The sequence below is a fragment of the Pristiophorus japonicus genome, chromosome 3 (assembly GCF_044704955.1).
Source record: "Pristiophorus japonicus isolate sPriJap1 chromosome 3, sPriJap1.hap1, whole genome shotgun sequence".
Taxonomy (NCBI): Eukaryota; Metazoa; Chordata; class Chondrichthyes; family Pristiophoridae; genus Pristiophorus; species Pristiophorus japonicus.
Genome location: NC_091979.1, coordinates 128,497,010 through 128,518,421, shown reverse-complemented (window position 1 = coordinate 128,518,421; position 21,412 = coordinate 128,497,010). Strand labels below are relative to the sequence as shown.

The window sequence follows — 21,412 nt, the reverse complement described above, 5'->3', positions numbered from 1 at the left end:
TTTATTTTAAAAAGAGACAAACACGCTACTGTGTTCCATTAGCACAGGGATCAAATACAAATAAAATTATGATAGTATTACTGCTTTACGCATAGGTTCGAAATATTTACTTGAAGTCTGCCTTTAAGTGTGTTTTACAGATGACTCATTTGAATTGTATACTTGATGAAGTATAATCTAGACTAAAAATATATTCAAAAGGCAGCCTCTTTAGATTAATATTTCTTTAGGAGGGACTAAATTCAGGAGATCTGCTCAGTCTGAAGTACTCTGTTTTCTCATCAGACGGCTCTTGGACACTGAGGACGAACTCAGCAACATCCAGTCAGATTCTGTTCCATCAGAGGTCCGGGACTGGCTGGCATCCACCTTCACAAGGAAGATGGGGGTCATGAGAAGAAGGCCAGCAGAAAAGCCTAGATTTCGCAGCATTGTTCATGCTGTTCAAGCTGGCATTTTTGTAGAAAGGTAGATGGAAGTGAATCTGCTGTACTGTGATGGTTGTTTTGATTAATATTTGTAGTTCTTAAAAATTGAAAGTTACTTGTAGAATTTAATGTTGGTGTTTTTAAAATATTGTTGAACAACTTCCATTAACACTTAATGTTCAGTGCCTTTCAAATATTAAAACGTGCAGTTTTGTGGCCATAAGAAAACATATATTTCTGTACGAATAAAGTCACCAGCAACTTAAGTTTACAACTGTTCTTAAAATAATTATTAGAGCTTAATACATACCATGAGCATTATGAGCAGGATCCTAAAGGGCTAATTACACGATCCCAGAGAGTGAAGGTCAGAGAACTGGAGCTGCAATCTTGAAGCCCTATCACTGGTCTACTGTCTGTTTGAGCACAATTTCCCTGACGGCGATGGGATGGGGGCACAAGTTTATAGAATTAGGGCTAGATTTTCGGCTTTGATGATTTCGGCGTGTTAATGGCAGCGGGGCAATAAAGTTTGCGCCCGGGAATAGTTTGCGCCTCAGTAAGTAAAATTGGGCAACTGGTCCCTGAGTCAAGGGGCACAGCACTAAGGAAGGCATTGTATACCTCTCTTGGGCACTAGTATAGGAAAATCCTGAGCTAAAGAACCGGGCCAGGAGCGCTCCAAGAGATGCTTGGGGAGAAAATAAAACTAAAAAACCCCCACAAAAACATTCCCAAAACATTGCCCACACCACCACAACATGAATCACAAAAAAATTAAAAGAAAAATCAAACAATCACACTTATCTTAGGAGTCCATTACTTACCTCTCTGCTGTCGGTATCATTGGACCACCTGATTTCCCAGGCGTTCGCTGCAGGGCGCGCTTCAGGGCGTACGAGTCAGGCTGAAAGTCAAAACTCGCGTCGGTGTCACAATCAGAGGCATTGCACATCTGAGCAGCTCCCTTTATATTTTTACATCTAATGTACACTGTTGCATCCTGTTCCTTTGTTTTTATTAAGTTTCAGCCTTGGTCCCTCAGGTTTCACGTTCTAGCTAGAACCCACATTAATAAAATTGAACTCTGATTGTCTGAAACCAGACTCCAAGCCTACTTTTTTCAGTTGCTCACAGCACAAACACATTCAAGTCAACTTCTGATGTGATTTTTTAGCATCGAAAAAAAGGTGGATTCCCTGATTCAGAGCTGCTGGCAAGGAGCAGCACTTGCAGAGGGCCTAGTTGGACAGGTCCACCCTGGGCAGTGCTCATCCATAGCGCAGGTAGCATCCAGACATGACCATTTAACTTCAGTGCAAGTAGGGTTGAAAAAATTCAGTAAAGATGAAAAAAACTGCAAATAACAAATGGTCTGCACTTGAAGCACCTTGGGATGTTTTACTACATTAATGTCGCTATATAAATGCAAGTTGCTGTTCTTGAAACATTAACCTGTTTTTCCTCTTTATCGATGTTGATGGGCCTTCTGTGTATTTCTAATCTTTTATGCTTTTATTCAAATATTTACATTTCAACTTCATTTTGCCTTATTTAGGACAAACTCAATGTCATGTAGGGGAAGCAGTGATGCACAGATAAATCTTTGAACTATTTACCTTAACTCTAAATATTGGTAATGGAGTGAATGTTTATTCAAGTCTTGAGATTACTGAGAAAAATAAACTTTGTTTAGATTATCTGGTTTGCCATATCGGAGACATAATAACTCGGGCCTAACTCTATGGAATTGACACAAGGCTGATCACCACCAGAAATTAGTCAGGGCCTCAGCCTCCTTGGGAAGATTTTATTTAAGCATTTAAAATGACTACTGGGAGGAGTCAGATGTTCAAATACCCAAGTCGCGCTTCCCATTGGTGGTGAAGTGAAAGCAAACACCAGCTCTAGGGTGGTAAGTTTCCAAGCTGGCTTCTTTCTTTAAAAAAAAGGATAAATAACCCCACTATTGGAAAGAAAGGCTCACTAATAGAATTCTGCCTCACTGAGGCCAAGACTCCAGTCAGTTACTGGGTTTGTTTTTTCAATTTTAAATGACATGCTCTGAACACCGATAATAGATGTTCCTAATTAACATAAGTGCTATTCCAGAAATTACAGTCAGGAACTGGGAGTGGGTGACAATTATGGCAGTCCCAACCTTGAATAAAATGTCCACAGGAGTGTTGGCCATTGCGAATGCAGAACAGGAAATAGAATGCTAATGGCATTTGCTTACTTTGGAGGATTACTGGGGAAGTACATTTAGCCAAATGCATGAGGATAAACCCTAAGGAGATTATACTGAATATACTCGCTCTAAATGCATACATTATGCTAGATACATAGGGGTTGATCCAGGCTGAGATGCTCCTCTGCTGTTTGTGGTTTCTCAGAGGGTTAAGAGATCATTGTGCCAGCCTGGCTTTTGAAGCCCATACAATAAAGACATGTCTTCTCTGATGTCGCCAGTTGTAGGTCAGGGCTAGTTATGGGTGTGACTACAATCATTGTCATTGTATTTGATGCCCCCCCCCCCCGACCCCTACCACCACAAATAACGCTTCCTCTTTTCAGTTAATGAGCAGTTATTGAGCAAATTTGGAATCCCCAAAAGAATAGCCACCCTCAGCTCTTTAAGTTATCACGTCAAATCCAGCATTAACCAAAAATAATGAAGAAACGTATTGGTGGGGCAAAAAATATATTCAACGAAAGTAGTGAGCAAAATGTAGCAAAAGGTTAAGGAAAGCACAACGAAACAAGCAAAAAAAAATTCTAAAACTTAACATCTGCCTTTTTGAAGCCTGCTTCTGACCAGATTCTAGATTCTAAATTGTCTAGTTCTTATGTGTGAAACTGATACTCTGGATGGAACTTCACCAAGGCTCTGTCAGCAACGCAGGGCCTTGCAAAATTTACCGTCATCTCCAGCAGAGAGTAAAAATGTTTTGTTGTCTCGTACTAACAGCTCTTGAACCTAATGAGTGCAAAATTTACAAAAATATCAGCGCAAATCAATAAATAATTGCATTATAGAAAAAAATGACAATCCAAGCTTCCTGTTGTCTTAGTTACGGGAATAAGTGGGCAAATATAGAAAAGTAAGTACGGATAATTCACGGTCATATTACTGAAATCTGTTGTCAAATATATACTTTTTATCATTTTAAATTCAAGGATGTATCGAAGAACATCAAACATGATCGGACTGACTTACCCATCAGCAGTGATATCTGCTTTAAAGGTGAATAGCACAACAATTTAAAAAATGCTGATAGTGTGAGAAATAGTTGAGCAATATGTCTAAATTTCATATCTCTTTTCTTTCTGCAGGATGTTGATAAATGGTCATTTAATGTGTTCGCCCTGAATGATGCCAGTGGAGACCATGCTCTGAAGTTCATAGTGCACGAGTTGTTCACCCGATATGACCTTATCAATCGCTTCAGGGTCAGGATACTTTAAGGTTTAATATAAAATTAAAACAAAACAAATGGTTTTCAAAGTTAATGCCAAAAAAATCTCTAATCAAATTTAGAAGGTCTTAATGCATATGTATGTGACTGTCCAACAAATAAAGAATTTTTGTAATGTGTGTAATTAGAGTGACTGGTGAATAATAATATCTATTTAAAAATAAGTTATTCATTCGCACACCCATTGTATAATGGATGTATACGATGACGCAAAATTCTCTGGCATCAACACGTAGAGCCTTCTCACCAAAAGATTACTCAGTCACAACGATCCCATACAGTAGGCTGCATAGCATGTCGACACTGCTGGTATTGGTTTTCCAGACATTTCCCCTGTCGAAGTTGTTCAGTTGATCTTTATTTGCCATGTGAGGCACAAATGAGTATGAATACATCAGTGCTGACAGCCATTATAATCCATACCTTTTAGTGAGTGGAACTGCAGACTGAAGAAGGCACAAGGAATATGAAGTGTGAGGCAAAAAATCCAAAATATTTAGCAAACACACCTTCTAAAAGCAAGTAAATCCTACTGCTCTGTTTCAAGGCCACCCACTCTTAAATTCAAAAACAGATGTCTGAGAACCAAATACAAAAGCAAAATACTGCGGATGCTGGAATCTGAAATAAAAACAGAAAATGCTGGAAATCTCAGCGGGTCAGGCAGCATCTGTGGAGAGAAACCGAGTTAACGATTTGGGTCGATGACCTTTCGTCAGAACTGGCGAATGTTCGAAATGAACAAATTCTTAAGGAGCACTGAAAGGGGGGGGGGGAGGAAAGAACAAAAGGGAAGGTCTGTGACAGGGTGGAAGACAGGAGAGATTAGAGAGACAAAAGGGATGATGGGCCGACTTGAGATGGTAAAGCAGAAGTTAGAAAAAGATTATCTTAGATGGGGTGTGAAGGATTCTTCAGCGCAGTCAAGACCACCTACGGCTCAAGCACCGAAGGCCCCACCCCACTGCTGGCCAAGAACGGAGAGGCACTCAATAAGGACATCGAGGCAATCAGGGCCCGCTGGAAGGAGCACTTCGAAGATCTCCTTAACCGACACGAGTGTCCTCAACTCCATCCTGTAGCATGCCACCCGCCACCATCTTAGCAAAACCCCAGCCCTGCACGAGGTAGAAAAGGCCATCCGTCAGCTCAAGAACAACAAGGCATCAGAAGTAGATGGAATCCCCACTGAGGCACTGAAGTATGGCAGAGAAGCACTATTGGCACAAATGCATGATCTCATCTCCCTTATCTGGAAGGAGGAGAGCATGCCAGGAGATCTGAGATGCCATAATCGTGACCATTTTCAAATACAGAGGAATCTCCCTGCTGTCAGCCACTGGGAAAGTCATCGCAAGAATCCTCCTCAATCGACTTCTTCCTGAGGCTGAAGAGCTCCTCCAAGAGTCGCAATGCGGATTCCATCCACTAAGTGGTACAACGGACATGATCTTCACCGCGTGACAACTATAAGAGAAAGGCAGGGAACAGCAATCCCGTACATGGCCGCCTTTGTCCTCACAAAGGCCTTTGACACTGTCAACCGTGAGGGACTATGGAGCATCCTCCTCTGTTTCGGCTGCCCCCAAAAGTTTGTAACCATCCTCCACCTGCTCCACAATGACATGCAAGCCATGCTCCTGACAAACGGATCCACCACAGATCCAATCCATGTCCAGACCAGGGCTGCGTCATCGCACCAATGCTCTTCTCAATCTTCCTTGCTGCAATGCTCCATCTCACTCTCAACAAGCTCCCCGCTGGAGTGGAACTAAACTATAGAACCAATGGAAACCTGTTCAACCTTCGCCGCCTCCAGGCTAGATCCAAGATTGTCCCATCCTCTGTCATCCAACTACAGTACGCGGACGACGCTTGCATCTGTGCACACTCAGAGGCTGAACTCCAAGCCATCACCAACACCTTCACCGAGGTGTACGAAACTTGGGCCTTACACTAAACATCCATAAGACAAAGGTCCTCCACCAACCTGACCCCGCCACACAGCACTGACCTCTGGTCATTAAAATCCATTGGGCGGCATTAGACAACGTGGACCATTTTCCACACCTCGGGAGCCTACTATCAGCTAGGGCAGACATCAATGACGAGGTTCAACAGCACCTTCAGTGTGCCAGCGCAGCCTTCGATCGCCTGAGGAAGAGAGTGTTCAAAGACCAGGACCTCAAATCTGGCACCAAGCTTATGGTCTACAGGGCAATAGTGATACCCACCCTCCTATAAGACTCAGAGACATGGACTATATACAGAAGACATCTCAAAGCGCTGGAGAAGTACCACCAGCGCTGCCTCTGCAAGATCCTGCAAATCCACTGGGAGGATAGACGCACCAACGTCAGTGTTCTCACTCAGGCCAACATTGGAGCACTGACCACACTCGACCAGCGCCGTTGGGCGGGCCACATCGTCCGCATGCCCGACACGAGACTCCCTAAGCAAGCGCTCTACTCGGTACTCCTACATGGCAAGCGAGTCCCAGGTGGGCAGAGGAAATGTTTCAAGGACACCCTCAAAGCCTCCTTGATAAAATGCAACATCCCCACCAGCACCTGGGACTCTCTAGACCAAGACCACCCAAAGTAGAGGAAGAGCATCCGGGAGGGCGCTGAGCATCTTGAGTCTCGTCGCCGAGAGCATGCAGAAATCAAGCGCAGGCAGCGGAACATCCGGCAAACCAGACTTCCCACCCACCCTTTCCTTCAACCACTGTCTGCCCACCTGTGACAGAGACTGTAATTCTCACATTGGACTGTACAGCCAGCTGAGAATTCACTTTTTGAGGGAAAGCAAGTCTTCCTCGATTTCGATGGACTGCCTATAATGACGATGGTCTCCCCAATGTAGAGGAGACCACATTGTGAGCAGCAAATACAGTATACTAAATTGAAAGAAGTATGTAAATCGCTGTTTCACCTGGAAGGAGTATTTGGGGCCCTGGACAGTGGGGAGGGAGGAGGTAAAAGGGCAGGTGTTGCATCTCCTGCGCTTGCATGGGAAGGTGCCGTGGGAAGGGGAGGAGGTGCTGCGGCTGACTGTGGAATGGACCAAGGTGTCACAGATGAAGCGGTCCCTTCAGAATGCTGGGAGGGGTGGAGGGGAGGGGAAGATGTGATTGGTGCTGGGATCATACTGGAGGTGGCTGAAATGGTGAAGGATAATCCGTTGAACGTGGAGGCTGGTGGGGTGAAATGTGAGGACGAGGGGAACCATGTCGTGGTTCTGAGAGGGAGGGGAAGAGATGAAAGCAGTGATGTGGGAAATAGAACGGACACGGTCGAGGGCCATGTTAACCACGGTGAAGGGGAATCTCGGTTGAGGAAAAAGGAAGACATATCAGAGGCACTAGTGTGGAAGGTGGCATCATCAGAGCAAATGCGACGGAGACAAAGAAACTGGGAGAATGGATTGGAGTCCTTACAGGATGCGGGATGGGAGGAAGTGTAGTCCAGGTAGCTGTGGGAATCAGTGGGCTTATAGTGAATGTTTGTTAATAGTCTATCCCCAGAAATGGAGACAGAGAAGTCGAGAAAGAGAAGGGAAGAGTCGGAGATGGACCATGTGAAGGTGAGGGAAAGGTGAAAATTGGATGCAAAGTGAATTAAATGTTTTAGTTCAGGGTAAGAGCAGGAAACGGCACCGATTCGGTCATTAATGTATTGAAAAAAGAGGTGAGGGAGGGGAACCAAGATTGCCAACTCTAAAAGCACACTGCCCATCAAACTCAACACTGATAACATTTTAACCTGGATGAGATTTTAGTTGTTAGTACCAAAATAAAGTTTTATCGGCATATTGATTACAGCAGTGGGTAGCAAGTGTATTACGACTATCAATACTCACTTGTTAAAACACTAAGGTAGCAGAATGTATACAGCCACTCGAGTCCTTAGCCTGCACTTCTGGTGGGTGTTGGGTTATCAGGTTGACCAGTGAGGCAGCAGCAAAGATTCAACTTTGTGCCCTTCAAATTTTGGACCAACCACCCTGTGCCAGCCCTCTAGTAAACAGCAAGATGGCGCTGTGAAATTTCACCGAGTCCATAGGCAGGCACCTCTGGCACACCACTACTGGCGTGGACTGCCAAACCTCTTATTTAAATGATCTTTAGGATTTAGGATGGGCTCAGGTGAGAGCAAATAGGCGTCCAGAAATTGCAACCTTCCACACTTCCGTCAATGGAGCAGGGCTCTAGAATTTCTAGATTCTTGTCCTTGAGTTTGAGTTGGCATAATATTATGTCGCTAGGTAATAATCATAGCAGAGCCAACCTGATCCATGGTCATTAAGACTTTAGAAACCATTGCTGGTCATGATTTCATAATTTGAATGCTGTAATATTTAGCAAAATAATCTCTTTCATGATGGATATATTGAGATTGTATAGAGAGGAAGGAAATTGTTAAATAAATCTTAACTGTAGTGGTCCTATTATTGGCCATATTTTGCCTTGTGTTCCAGCCAACAAGCACAGTGGTGTGGATTCATCTAAATAGAAAGCAGTCCTTGCTACATGGCTCATCTCGCCATCATCTATTTATGAAGTTAAACACTTATGCTAACTTTGTGACTCAATAATGATAGAAAGAAAGAACTTGCATTTATATAGCACCTTTCACATCCAAATCACTTCACAACCAATTCCTTACTTTTTTTGAAGTATAGTTAGTTTTGTAATGTACATATAAATAATATTTGGGACTACGATTTCCCCGTGAATTTAAAACTGACCCACTGTACAGAGGATTATCAAAGTGGAAGCAAATTTATCTGGACCCAGGTGAGAGAAAGTTCAACTCACAGATTGGAAAATATTAAATTATCCTCCACATTTGTAATAAGCCTTATTAGTAACCAATAAAAAATAAATACAATTTACATTGTTTTCTATTTTATGAACGTAATAGATAACGATAGTGAAATATGTGATTTTCTTTATTTTGGAAGCAGCTTCATAGTTCTCTCATGATTTTGTCATTCAAAAATGCTTAAACTGAGCATTTAGCTATATACCATTGTGTTTTTTCTGTACATTCAATCATAAATTATTTATAAGCCTTCTTTATTCATGTTTCCTATTGCTGGAACTTTTAACTGTTGTACATCAGAGCATATATAATCATTAAAATTTGCCAAACGACATACAATTGTAAAACCTAAAGCACTGAACTAAAAAGAGAATTTGTAGATGAGATATGCCTACAGGGCCACTGTAGAGTTAATATATGTAGATGAGGGCTCAGAATAACTTATGTAATAAAATAATGTGCTGCACAAAATTACAATTTTACTATAGTCTGTGGCATCTGCCTGAAGCTACTTAATACACTCATGCAAAATTGCTAATATAAAACCATCAAATACTAATCAGTTATTAATTATACAAAACTGGACTACTAATTGAGCCAAACATTATAGACTTTTGCCCAACATCAATATACAATAGGCTACAAAATGTCAGATATTTTGTAATGTTAATCTCTTTTGAGAAAAATAATTGTGAATTGGCCTAAATTAGTTAATTGAAAATTCATATTAAAATGCTAATTATACAGTATTTTAATTAAATGTTCAGTTTTAGAACAATTTTTAAATATATGTGCATTGAATATGAAGTAATATGAATGTTAATATTTAAATATTAACTTTTAGTAGATTTTTTAATATAAAATAGAACAAGTTATTTAATGGACATGACTGACTTATTTATTGATCAACCAATATTTGAATGACCGAGACAACATGAATCTTAAAAGCTTTTGATCAACAATATTCTATTTTGGAAGTCTAATATTTTACAATAATATATGTGGTTTGTGATTTGTTACCTCACCTCCAGGTCCCATTTAAAATGTTTTCTTTTATAGATCCCTGTATCTTCTCTAATGACTTTCATCGATGCCCTGGAGGCGGGTTACAGCAAGTACAAGAATCCTTATCATAACTTAATCCATGCAGCAGATGTGGCCCAGACTGTGCATTACCTAATGCTCCATACTGGCATTATGGTAAGAGTATGTTAATATAGACTTATTCTATTTTAATAGTAGTGTGTATTTAGGTCTGTGCTTGGGATCTTAAGGCTCTCAGAGACAGTCGTGACCAATCTGTTCTTGGAAAATTGCCAAAGAATTCAATGTAAAAGGTTTCACATCGCAAGCTATTTTTGGTATGGCATTGAAACACAACCATGCTGAGAGGGCAGCATCAACAGCAACAGAAGCTAAATGCCAAATAGATCTTTTCATTAATGGTTCACGATTAGCATACTCAGCAACGTAATATTGATGATTGCTAGGTTCTAACCAGAAAACATTTTCAAATGGTTATGTTGCTCCTGGCCAATAGGAAACAACCTTTAGTTGTGTATGAAACAGAGAATACTTAATAGGTAACTATGACATATCATTTTATCCTAGAGAGGCAGATTGTACAACAATGAGTGAATTATTAAGCTGTCCAAACTTTATGTGATAAACCTTTTAGTTTAACACTGAATAGTCTTGAGTATGGCATTTATTCACAAGAATGTTTTAAAGTTGTTACAAGCCCTGAGGGTACTTAAGTACTTACTGTAATTGTGCAAGCCAGCTTGCAACTCTCTTCAACAATCTGGATGCCCTACCTTAAAATATTACATTGCAGTGCTAATTACAGGTGCACACCTCTATTTTGAGAGTATGTTGCCTCAGCTCCCTCTTTCATTGGAGGACTTTTAGCAGTTCTATAAGGGAAGATCCAAATACATAGGTTATTACAACTGAGGGAAACACCTTTTACTAACACCAAAACGAAAGCCTAGAAATTCGGGACATTTGCGGCACCCATTAGCGCCCTCGGGGGCACAAACATAGCGTAAAAGACTTTTTGTCCGGGCGCGGCGCCGCTAAAGACTCCCGCGATATTCCGCAGGGGTTTAGTGGCAGCGGTAACCCATAGTGCCCTGTTCCACTGCTCCGGCGATTATGACATTATCACCATGCGCAATGCCCCGTTATCGCCCTGGAACAAAAATTGGGGAGTGTCCCCTGAAGCTGCGGCGGGCATTGCCCCCGACAGCTTCAGGGGTTGTGAACCAGGCTGCAGGGCCGCTCGCGGGGTGATACTTAAAGGGTAGGCGATGGCCATTCAAAAAAAAACTGTCAACTTTCTTTTACGCCCAATTGGCGCTTCGATCGCGGGGTCCGAGCCGCGATCGGTCAGCCTGGCACTGTGCTTGAGTGCCGAGCTATTGGCTCAGCAGCCCCACTCCCCAGTGCTCCAGGAAGGCCCGTTTCTTCACTGCAGAGTTTGCAGCTTGGGCCCTTCTCTTTAATGAAGGGAAGAGTCCCTTCTATGCAACAGCACTATGTGGCCCAGTGCATCGCACTGCGTCCCGATCCCAACCCATCCGTCGCACTACCACCACAGAAAGGAAATGGAACGTGTAATTTTGTGCTCCATTTCCTTTCGGGGATGGTAACCCGAATTTTCTGAGTGGGGTGGGCCTTCCACGCCTGCCGCAAAATGTCCCGGCTCCTGGATGTTACCGCTCCCAAATGGGGCGCAACAAAATTTCACCCCTAAGGCTCCTAACGGCACTAAAGCCAAGTAATGTGATACTCTCTTAAAGAGATTGGTCAAGAGATTCGCATCGATTGCAGTTAGTGTTGGGGGGGCTGCTAACGGGGCTCAAATGACTTCTCGCCTGGGGCATGGGCCGCTACCAACTCCCGTGATATTCCGCGGGAGTTAGTGGAAGTGCTAACTGGTAGAGCCCCGCTGCTACCAGTAGCTTTCCAGGCCACTGTGCCAGCGATGATGACATCATCACCATGCGCAGCCACCCGTTTTCACCCCGGAGTGAAAATTTGGTAATGCCCCATGAGGCGATGTCCACACCAGCCTCGTGGGTCAACAACCGGACTGCTGTCCACTTGCGGGATGAAAATTAAAGGGGAGGTGCGGCGCCGACATTTTGAAAAATGGCCGACTGACCAGTCGTGGATTTGCCCTCCTGAAATCGTGGGATCCATGGCGCGATGTTACAGCCCGGCACTCGCTTCTGTGCCAGGCTACTGCCACAGCACCTAGCTCCCCAGTGGTGTAATGGTGGCCCCTTCACCCCAATGCAGAGTCAGCAGTGTGCCCTCCCCTTTAACAGAAGAAGAGGAAAATTCCCATGGTTAACTCCCCAATCCTGCCCCTGAGCGGAAGTGGAGCGTGTGACATTGCACTCCACTTCCTCTCGGGGGCAGTAACCCCAATTTTGCTGCCGGGGTGGGACTTCCGTGCCTGGCGCAGAAAGTCCCACCTCGCCTCAGTCCGAATCGGTACCGAATTTCGCCCCAATTGTGTTACATTGTTCGGTCGTTACACTAGGTAAAGTATTAGTCCAGTCAGGTATATTGAGTCTTTGATGAGAAACCAAACACTGCTATCCACATTATCCGATCATTATAAAAAACTGCGATGTTTGTGTATAAGCATTCAGGAGTTTAGCACTTTCCTGGTTCAGAATAAGGCACAGCTTCAGCATAACTCTGATCTTGCTGGCTGCACTTACATTCTACGGATACCAATAGCATAACTGCATTTTGCCAACCTGAAGTTTTCCAGAAGTTCCTAGTCAAAAATCCACTTTACATTCAGCCAGATAACTTTTGGAAAGTTTAATATCAGCTCCAGCAGTCACATAGCTAAAGAGCAGAAGCAACACAGTAACATTCAAAATGTAGAAACCAGTGATTTACTTGAGAACAGCTGATGTTGCCTTCTTCATGTCTAGCGCTTACATTGAATATTTTAATTAAACTATAAATTACATTGAGGTTAGTGCATCAGCAAATCAAACTACACCCTATTTACATTTAAGATTTTAACTGAGAAAAAAAAATATAAGGTATTGAGTTGAAAAGCCTGAGCCCAGATGATAAGCAAGGAGGTAAAATAGAACAGATTCTTTGGCCGGGATTTTACCGAGAGTGCAGTGCAGTTTGGAGGCAGGTCTGCTGTCAAAATGGTCCTCATTGACAGCGGGTCGGAATCCGCTCTGAACTCGCCTCCGTGCCAGTTTCTCAAGTGCCAGGTCTGCGTGTGATTTGTAGACCCGTCACCAAGTGGTGGGCCAGTCAATTAAGATGCTTAACAGATACTTTAAAGGTATTTAAAAGGATTTTAACCAGGCACTTATCATTTTACCAAGTTTTTGACGAGTTTCTCGTCCCTCAGGGAACACGCCAGGTAAGTGTGTCAGGTTCAAAAAATGATAAAGAGAGGGAAGATAGATTATGAAAGCAAACTAGCACAAAATATAAAAGCAAATAGTAAGAGTTTCTATAGATAAATAAAAAGGAAAAGAGTGGCTAAAGTAAATATTGGTCCCCTGGAGGATGAGACTGGGGAATTAATAATAGGAACAGGGAAATGGCAGAGATGTTGAACAAATATTTTGTATCGGTCTTCACGGTAGAAGACACTAAAAACATCACAATAATAGATAATGAAGGGGCTATAGGGAGGGAGGAACTTAATACAATCACAATCACTAATGAAGTAGTACTTGGTAAAATAATGGGACTAAAGGTAGTCAAGTCCCCTGGACCTGATGGATTACATCCTAGTGGCTGTAGAGATAGTGGGTGCATTGGTTGTAATCTACCAAAATTCCCTGGATTCTGGGACGGTCCTAGCGGATTGGAAAACCGCAAATGTAACACCCCTATTTAAAAAAGGAGGCAGACAAAAAGCAGGAAGCTATAGATCAGCTAGCCTAACATCTGTCGTTGGGAAAATGCAGGAGTCCATTTTTAAGGAAGCAGTAGCAGAACATTTGGAAAAGCATAATTCAATCAAGAAGAGTCAGTATGGTTTTATGAAAGGGAAATCATGTTTGACAAATTTGCTGGAGCTCTTTGAGGATGTAATGAGGAGAGTGGATAAAGGGGGAACCAGTGGATGTAGTGTAGTTGGATTTCCAGAAGGCATTCGATAAGGTGCCACATAAAAGGTTACTGCGCAAGATAAAAGTTCACCGGGTTGGGTATAATATATTAGCATGGTTAGAGGATTGGCTCACTAACAGAAAACAGAGGGTCAAGATAAATGGGTCATTTTCCAGTAGGCAAACAGTAACTAGTGGGGTGCCGCAGGGATCAGTGTTGGGTCCTTAACTATTTACAATCTATATTAATGACTTGGATGAAGAGACCAAGTGTAATGTAGTCAAACTTGCTGATGACATAAAGATGGGTGGGAAAGCAAATTGTGAGGAGGACACAAAAAATCTGCAAAGGGATACAGACAGGCTAAGTGAGTGAACAAAAATTTGGCAGATGGATTATAATGTGGGAAAATGTGAGGTTATCCACTTTGGCAGAAAAAAATAGAAAAGCAAATTATAATTTAAATGGAGAAAAATTGCAAAGTGCTGCAGTACAGAGGGACCTGGGGGTCCTTGTGCATGAAACACAAAAAGTTAGTATACAGATACAGCAAGTAATCAGGAAGGCAAATGGAATGTTGGCCTTTATTGCAAGGGGGATAGAGTATAAAAGCAGAGAAGTTTTAGCCACTGTATTTAAGGAAGGATATACTTGCATTGGAGGCTGATCAGAGAAGGTTCACTAGGTTGATTCCGGAGATGAGGGAGTTGATTTATGAAGATAGGTTGAGTAGGTTGGGCCTATACTCATTGGAGTTCAGAAGAATGAGAGATGATCTTATCGAAACAAATAAGATAATGAGGGGGCTCGACAAGGTGAATGCAGAGAGGATAGTTCCACTGATAGGGGAAACTAAAACTAGGGGACATAGGGCTAGAACCTACACTTTTTTTGCATGCTTAATGGCCACTTAATGCCCAGTTTACCACTGAAATGACATATAACGCCGATATATCGCCCATTCTGGCACAAAATGGAAACTGACAGGCTTTTTTAGGAGACTTATCGCCAAACGTTATTTTCCCAATGGGCTTAACGGCGAGAAAAATATCACCGCCCGCCCACTTTTTTGGGGCGGGATCAGCAGAATGGGTGAATTCAACGCCCATTATATCGCCCAGCATTACTTTCCGCACGGAATTAACGCCGAGATTCAATATTAACGCCTAACGACTTTTTTTGTCGTAAAGAGCATATTTACCCAAACTGGTGGTCATGGAGATCGCTGATCTTCAATTTCACCACCTCGCACACATATTGGCCACAATATCTCTCGCCCAAAAAACCGCCCACAAAAAGTGGAACTAACCGGAATGAACGCCAATGGTGTGGCTGGCATTTGTTAAATCCCACTCTTACGTGAGGAGCTGATATCGGAAAGATTTGACTGAAAGAGCGCTGATGTGAGTGACAAAGCTGACACACTGCTGTGTATGTGCAGCTCAGACATCAATGGTGCCCATCACCTTGGTGCCAGTTAAAGTTTACGTTGATTGATGTTACGTTGTATTTAACCCTTTCATGGTAAGGAATCACCAGTGTGTAACGGTCCAGCTATCTGAGACAAGCACAACAAGGTTATGTTCAATAACCAAAGTTTAATACCAACATTGGTCTGAAATCATAAGTATCACAGCCAATAACATCCAACCCCCGCCCACATCCCACTTTTTCCACCATTGACATCAATGACATGTTCAACATGTCCAGCAACACAGAATACAAAGGCAAAGCAGGAGCGTGGTCCCCAGCCCCCATACATTGCAACAAATTGCATACACCCAGATGGAGATATAACACAGCCATCACCTACGCACATGCACCTCACTTTCCTTCCCCCCCCTCTTCTCCTCACCTCCACCCCTTCCCCTCCTTGTTCCACGAGGAGGCCGAGGAGCTCCTCAGGCGGTGCTCATGAGGGGGGATGAAGGCAGATGCGTTGGTTGGACGGGTACGGGAGTGGGGGGTGCCGAGGGGGCAACATTCTCTGATGCACAAACACGATCTTGGTCCTTGCTCTCATCTGTTATTCTCAGTGGTGGTGCAGGACGTAGGAGTGGAGTACTGCGCTCTGGGACCACTGGGAGGGCTGTGGCAGCAGTGTTCCTGACTATCGCATCCAGGGACTCCACCATGCGTGGAATGTACTCGGTCATGGTGGCCAGGTGTTGGGATATGCCCCCCAAAGCTTCGATGAGCTGGTCACCAATGTCTACAGTCCTCCTGGACAACTGTACCATCTCTCGGCTGTCATGTCGCGCTCGTGGAACAGACTTGCCACGTCCACGATACTTCCGCAGGGTCGGCGCCGTCCTGGGACAAATGGGGTGCCCTGTGGCGAGGTGCTTGGGGCTGGCACCTCCAGCGTGGAGGCGGGAATGACCGAAGGACAAATAGATGGCCTTGGGGTCGAATGGGTTCTGGAGCGTGGCGATGCAGGTTCTTCGAAGTCCGTGCTCTCATCTGTCGTGAACAGACCCAGCGGATTGACGGGCGACAATCGGAGCTCCTCAGCACCAGATGTAGTAGGATCGTCTGGAGAGTCGAGCCCCGCGCCCCCACCTTCTGGCCTCTGTGGCCTTGCCTGGGGCCGCACTGCTAGCTGAGCTGCAAAACACAAATGAGATTATTAGAGGAGAAGTGGGTGCTAGGGTGACAAGGTGAGTCCAGCGCTACACACAGCATATGCACGACAAAAGCACCACCGCTCTTAAAACCATTGCAGACATCCCATTTCATCACCATCAACACATTGTGCATTGTAATGATTTTCATTAGGCCAGCATTATTTCTATGACACTTTTAGAAATCATCTATCATATATAGTTCGTCGGATAAGAGTTGGTGTCACATCTATTTACTTTACATCACGCAATGGTGTAAGCTTTACTCACATGGCATCACATCAGGGTCTGCAGATGCATGCATGGCTGTCCGGGGGTGCTTCCCCATGAGTGCTAGCACTCGCTCCTCCATCTCTGTGATGTCGCTGGGGACTGGTGGCCCCCCCACCCGTTCGCCTCTGCATGGACCTCATCGTCGATAGCTTCTTCTGTAAAAGGTGACAGGACGACATGGCATGAGGTTATTGCATGATATCATTGCTAGGTACTGTCACAGAGACTGATACAACACATAACCGACAGATGCAATCATGATTATTATGATTATTATCATTCTTTACCTAAAGACGTACACCGTGACCGCAGGCCTTGAGTAAAAAATTCCTGCTAAAAGTGCAAAACCTCACATCTGTTGATAGTCACTCATGACTGTTACAAATCAAATTATATAAATACATAAGTACATGTAAATCAATGTCATACTTACTCTTGCAGATCCCACAAGGTCGTTCCATCGTTTGTGGCATTGGTTGCCCTCATGCACCTCGTTGGTCACCGACGAGACTACCTCTGCTATCTCGGTCCATATACTCAGATAGGCCTTTGGGGTGGGTTTCCCATGCCCTCCCTGTGTCAAATCATCCCAGCATGATTCGACCTCCTGCAGGAGGGAGGCATTTGCCTCGTCCGAGAACCTCCTGGCTCTTATGCGGCCTCCAATGTGCTCCTCTCCCACCTCACTGCTCTCTCCAGCGTCAGCCTCCACAGCATGCTGTGATGCCTCCTCCTCTCCCTCCATTATAGGACAAATTCGGACAAATATATGGTTGGTGACAGCTACTTTTTGTTTGCCTACTTGCTGTGATGCTCTAAAGTCTCCCTCCTTCCTCCCAAAGCAGCCACACCACATCCAGCCATGCCTTCAGTCCCTCTGAGCTCCCTCTCTCTCTGTCTCCTCTTCTGAGCATGTCATGGTGACCCTTGACCTCCAGAATCATGGGAATCAAGCGTTGCCATGCCGTTACTAAGGACGGCCACACTTTATGGCAGAAGGTCAAAAAAAATTAACGCTACCGCCCATTTGAGATCGCACACGGTAACGCCCATTTTCAAAAATGTAAACTACGTGTTTTGAGAATGGGCAAGTAACCGATGATCTGAAAACCCTTCTTTACGGCCCACGCAGGCAATAATGCCCATTTTTGGACAATAACCTCAAAAGCCCATAGTCTCAGAATAAGGGCCACCCATTTAAAACTGAGATGAGGAGGAATTTCTTCTCTCAGAGGGTTGTAAATCTATGGAATTGTCTGTTCCAGAGAGCTATGGAGACTGGGTCATTCAATATATTTAACGTGGAGATAGATTTTTGAATGATAAGTCCATGATCAGATCAGCCATGATCTTATTAAATGGCGGATGAGGCTCGAGGGGCCAAATGGCCTACTCCTGCTCCTATTTCTTTTGTTCTTATGTTCTCAATGACTCGTCATTGCTTTGACTAGTTGACAGCTGCAGAGGTGGTATAAAAGCTACCATTTCACAGCTGTTCACTTTCCAATGTCAGAAGCTGAAGCCTTCAAAATTTGAAAGACACTTTTGAGCTGTATATGTTTGGAAGTGTTTGCATAGTTTATCCTCTTTCACCTCCTTGTAGTAACTTTTATCACTATTAAAAGATTGTTCTGTCATCTCAACCTCACCTGCCATCTAAATCAGCAGCATCGGTGCCCTTGAAAAAATATCACCTTGGTCCTCAGAATCTCACCACGAGCAGCCCCAACACCAACGTTACTAAACACACCAGCATCACCAACAACAACACCAAACTTCTCTACAATCACCTGATGCTGCACAGGACACAGGGCATTAGCACCTGACCACATTTCTGCCCAGGATGCCAGGGATGGCCTCACCATGGCCACATTTACTGCACTTGACGGTGTACACCCTGGCTGCCACATGATGCGCCAGGTTGGCACCACCGCATACCAATACCATAAAGCATCCCTATAATTTCCAAGCCATTCATTTCACACTCATCACCATTGTGGGGGTGGCGGGGGGGGAGCAGGGATGGGGCTGGGAGAGGTGGGGTGCGTAACCTTATGTCTCACCTTTCACTACTACTCACTGAGCCACTTCCAAAGGTACGCACAAATCTGCCCAAGAACGCAAAGTGTTCAAAATAAATATTTCAATGTTTGACAAGACATCAGCATGAACATTGGCATACCCTTGTGTGTTGTTAGTTGGTATGATTGGACAAGATGAGAGTGAGGATGAGTGTGAGGGTTGGCTAGTGAGATGGGGATGTGAAAATGTAGATAGAGAGGGCTGGGTGGAGGTGCAAAGTAAGTTGATGTGAGTAATGATGTGCAGGATTAGGGTAGGGAAGGCAGAGTGATGGGGATGTGATGCGTGGCAGATCAGGATGAGGTTGAGTGTGGCTTTGCAGTAACTTTTCATAATCTACAGAGACCATTGAAAGGTTTATGCCACTGCAGACACCTCCTTTTGAGGGCATCCCTGCTTGTGTCCTTCTGTACAGTGTGCAACCATGCGGCGTTAATGTCCTGGATCGGTCTCTTCTGCCCATTGAAAAGGAAGGGGACGTCCCTGTGTGCTGTGACTCCCTCCATTAGCATCTGGATGGACTGATGGGAGAGCCTGGGTGCAACAGTGCACTGCAGAACACTGATAGAACAACTGTCAAAATAAATGTGGGCATGGTCTCTTTAAGTAAACCGGATGATGACAGGTCATCAAATTACATCATCAGACCCGCTTCCTGTTAATTGGCTGGGAAACCCACAGGACAGGCTTAACAAGCCCCATCAATGTTTCGAGAGAGCGGGCTGCAGAGAGAAGCGGGTTCCCCGCATACCACCAATGCTGGCCACACCCGACTCGCCACGGGTAGTGAAATTGCGGCCTTAAAGTAGAGACCAAAAAAGATATATAAAATTTTAATTCAAAAATATTGTAACAAATCCAAAGTGCCACTGATTGAATGCATGTATACACTCAAAAAAAATAAAGTAAGTAATTCATTTTTCCTTTATCAAATAGGAAAAATGTAATTCTAAACTATATTGCAATCACTGTAGCTATCAATTGATAAGCGAGTCAGTGATTATGATGAAAGATTTATGACTGGAAACTTCAATATCTTGGTATTCACACATTACTTAATAATCAACATTAATAAATTATGAAATAAATTAGTCACCTTCAGTTATAACAGCTTTCCTTTTTCTTTTGTATGCCTTATTTTGCTTTGGGCAATTATTCATTGATTAAAGCTAATATTAAATGTCATTATTCAACAAGAAACCACATCAAACACGATAATTGAAAAGTCAGCTATTAATTCACTAAATTGAAAGATTCGGAAAAGTGACTTTTATTACATTCAGTAATATATTAGCTAACATTATGAGGTACTTTGGATGTTTTGTGCTTTGCACTATTGTGTTCAGTATTTCAGCACCTAGATTTCACTAATCTTTGCTGATAGATTGCAGATTTGGCCAGTTACTATGTTTTAAAACACTGCTCACTTCAACAAAGCTAGATTGATTATTTCCCAAGCTATGTTCAATCGTTGGTACCTATACAGATGGTGCAATGAAGTAAGAAATTGCACTTGGAGCTTCTGTTCGCTTGACTGCCAAACTTTTTGTGACTCACCTGCAGCTATATTTAGTAATCTCTATTAAATAAAAGTAACTAATAATTCATTGGAGGAAGCTTTCCTTTCACCATGATCACTTGAAAAAGGCTTAATTACTTCAAATGAATCATTGGCTCTTCCATATAAAATATTTATGCTCCATGATAAATAAGGCTGTTTTTAAGCACACATCCAATGTTGGAATTAATTATATCGGGCCAGTGAACTGCTGCTTTTTAGTTTTGGTTTCTACCTAGTAGTGCTCAAGCACCTGATATCTCGAGTGGCCTTAGAATTAACTCCTGAAATGCTTTCTTCCATCTTAGTTAATTCCTCCAGCTACTTAGGTTTTACAGTTTTTAGATAGTGGGGCTGAAATTCAGCCTCCCGAAAATGCCTCTTACCGCCAGAAAGCGATGGCCACACGGCGGTCGAATGGCCGCCGATATGGAGTCGATGACCATCACTCGCGAAATTCTCCGAGGTGCTTTTTCTGGCGGTCCCCACTTCCGTCCCAGCTGCCGACACCTCCTAAGCGCATCATCAAAGTGCATACTGCCGACCTCCCACACCTCAACCTGCTGGGTCGGCCTGATAATTATGCCACCGGGTTTGGCCGGGTCGCCAACAGGCCGTTGGCTTGGCCAAAGCCCTCCCTGGTGGCCCAATGGACCTAATGAAAAGAAGCGTAGAGTTCACAGTGGCTCTCCCCTTTAAGTGAAGGGGAGAAACGTGGTGACGCACAAGCGTCATGACATCATCAGCGCTATGCTGATAACTGACAGTGGCGGTGACTCCGTCCCGCCTCCACCTCCGCCCCTCTAGTATGCTCACCACCGCACTACCACCCCCATTATGACCGATTTCCAATCTGCTAAAAAAAAAAATGACAAAAAGCTGAATTTCGCGCAAGAGACCACCTCATCCACAGCGGCGGTGAAAACCCATCAAAAGTGGTAAATGCGACCCGTTTCAGGCGGCGGTGAATTTCTACCCCACTTTCTCTTACAGTTTGTTAGTTATTTTGGCGACACATAACAAATAG

At 43.7% G+C, this 21,412-nt stretch overlaps 1 protein-coding gene across 1 annotated transcript in view; it reads left to right on the top strand.

Moving 5' to 3' along the window:
• The first annotated feature begins 337 nt into the window (after positions 1–337).
• Positions 338–21,412, top strand: part of LOC139259888 (dual specificity calcium/calmodulin-dependent 3',5'-cyclic nucleotide phosphodiesterase 1A-like) — a 157,757-nt gene continuing 136,682 nt past the window's right edge. Inside the window, exons 1-4 of the mRNA XM_070875813.1 lie at positions 338–468; positions 3,609–3,675; positions 3,765–3,881; positions 9,793–9,933. Of these exons, the coding sequence (XP_070731914.1) occupies positions 383–468; positions 3,609–3,675; positions 3,765–3,881; positions 9,793–9,933 (411 nt within the window). The 5' untranslated portion in view covers positions 338–382. The remainder of the gene's footprint in view (positions 469–3,608; positions 3,676–3,764; positions 3,882–9,792; positions 9,934–21,412) is intronic.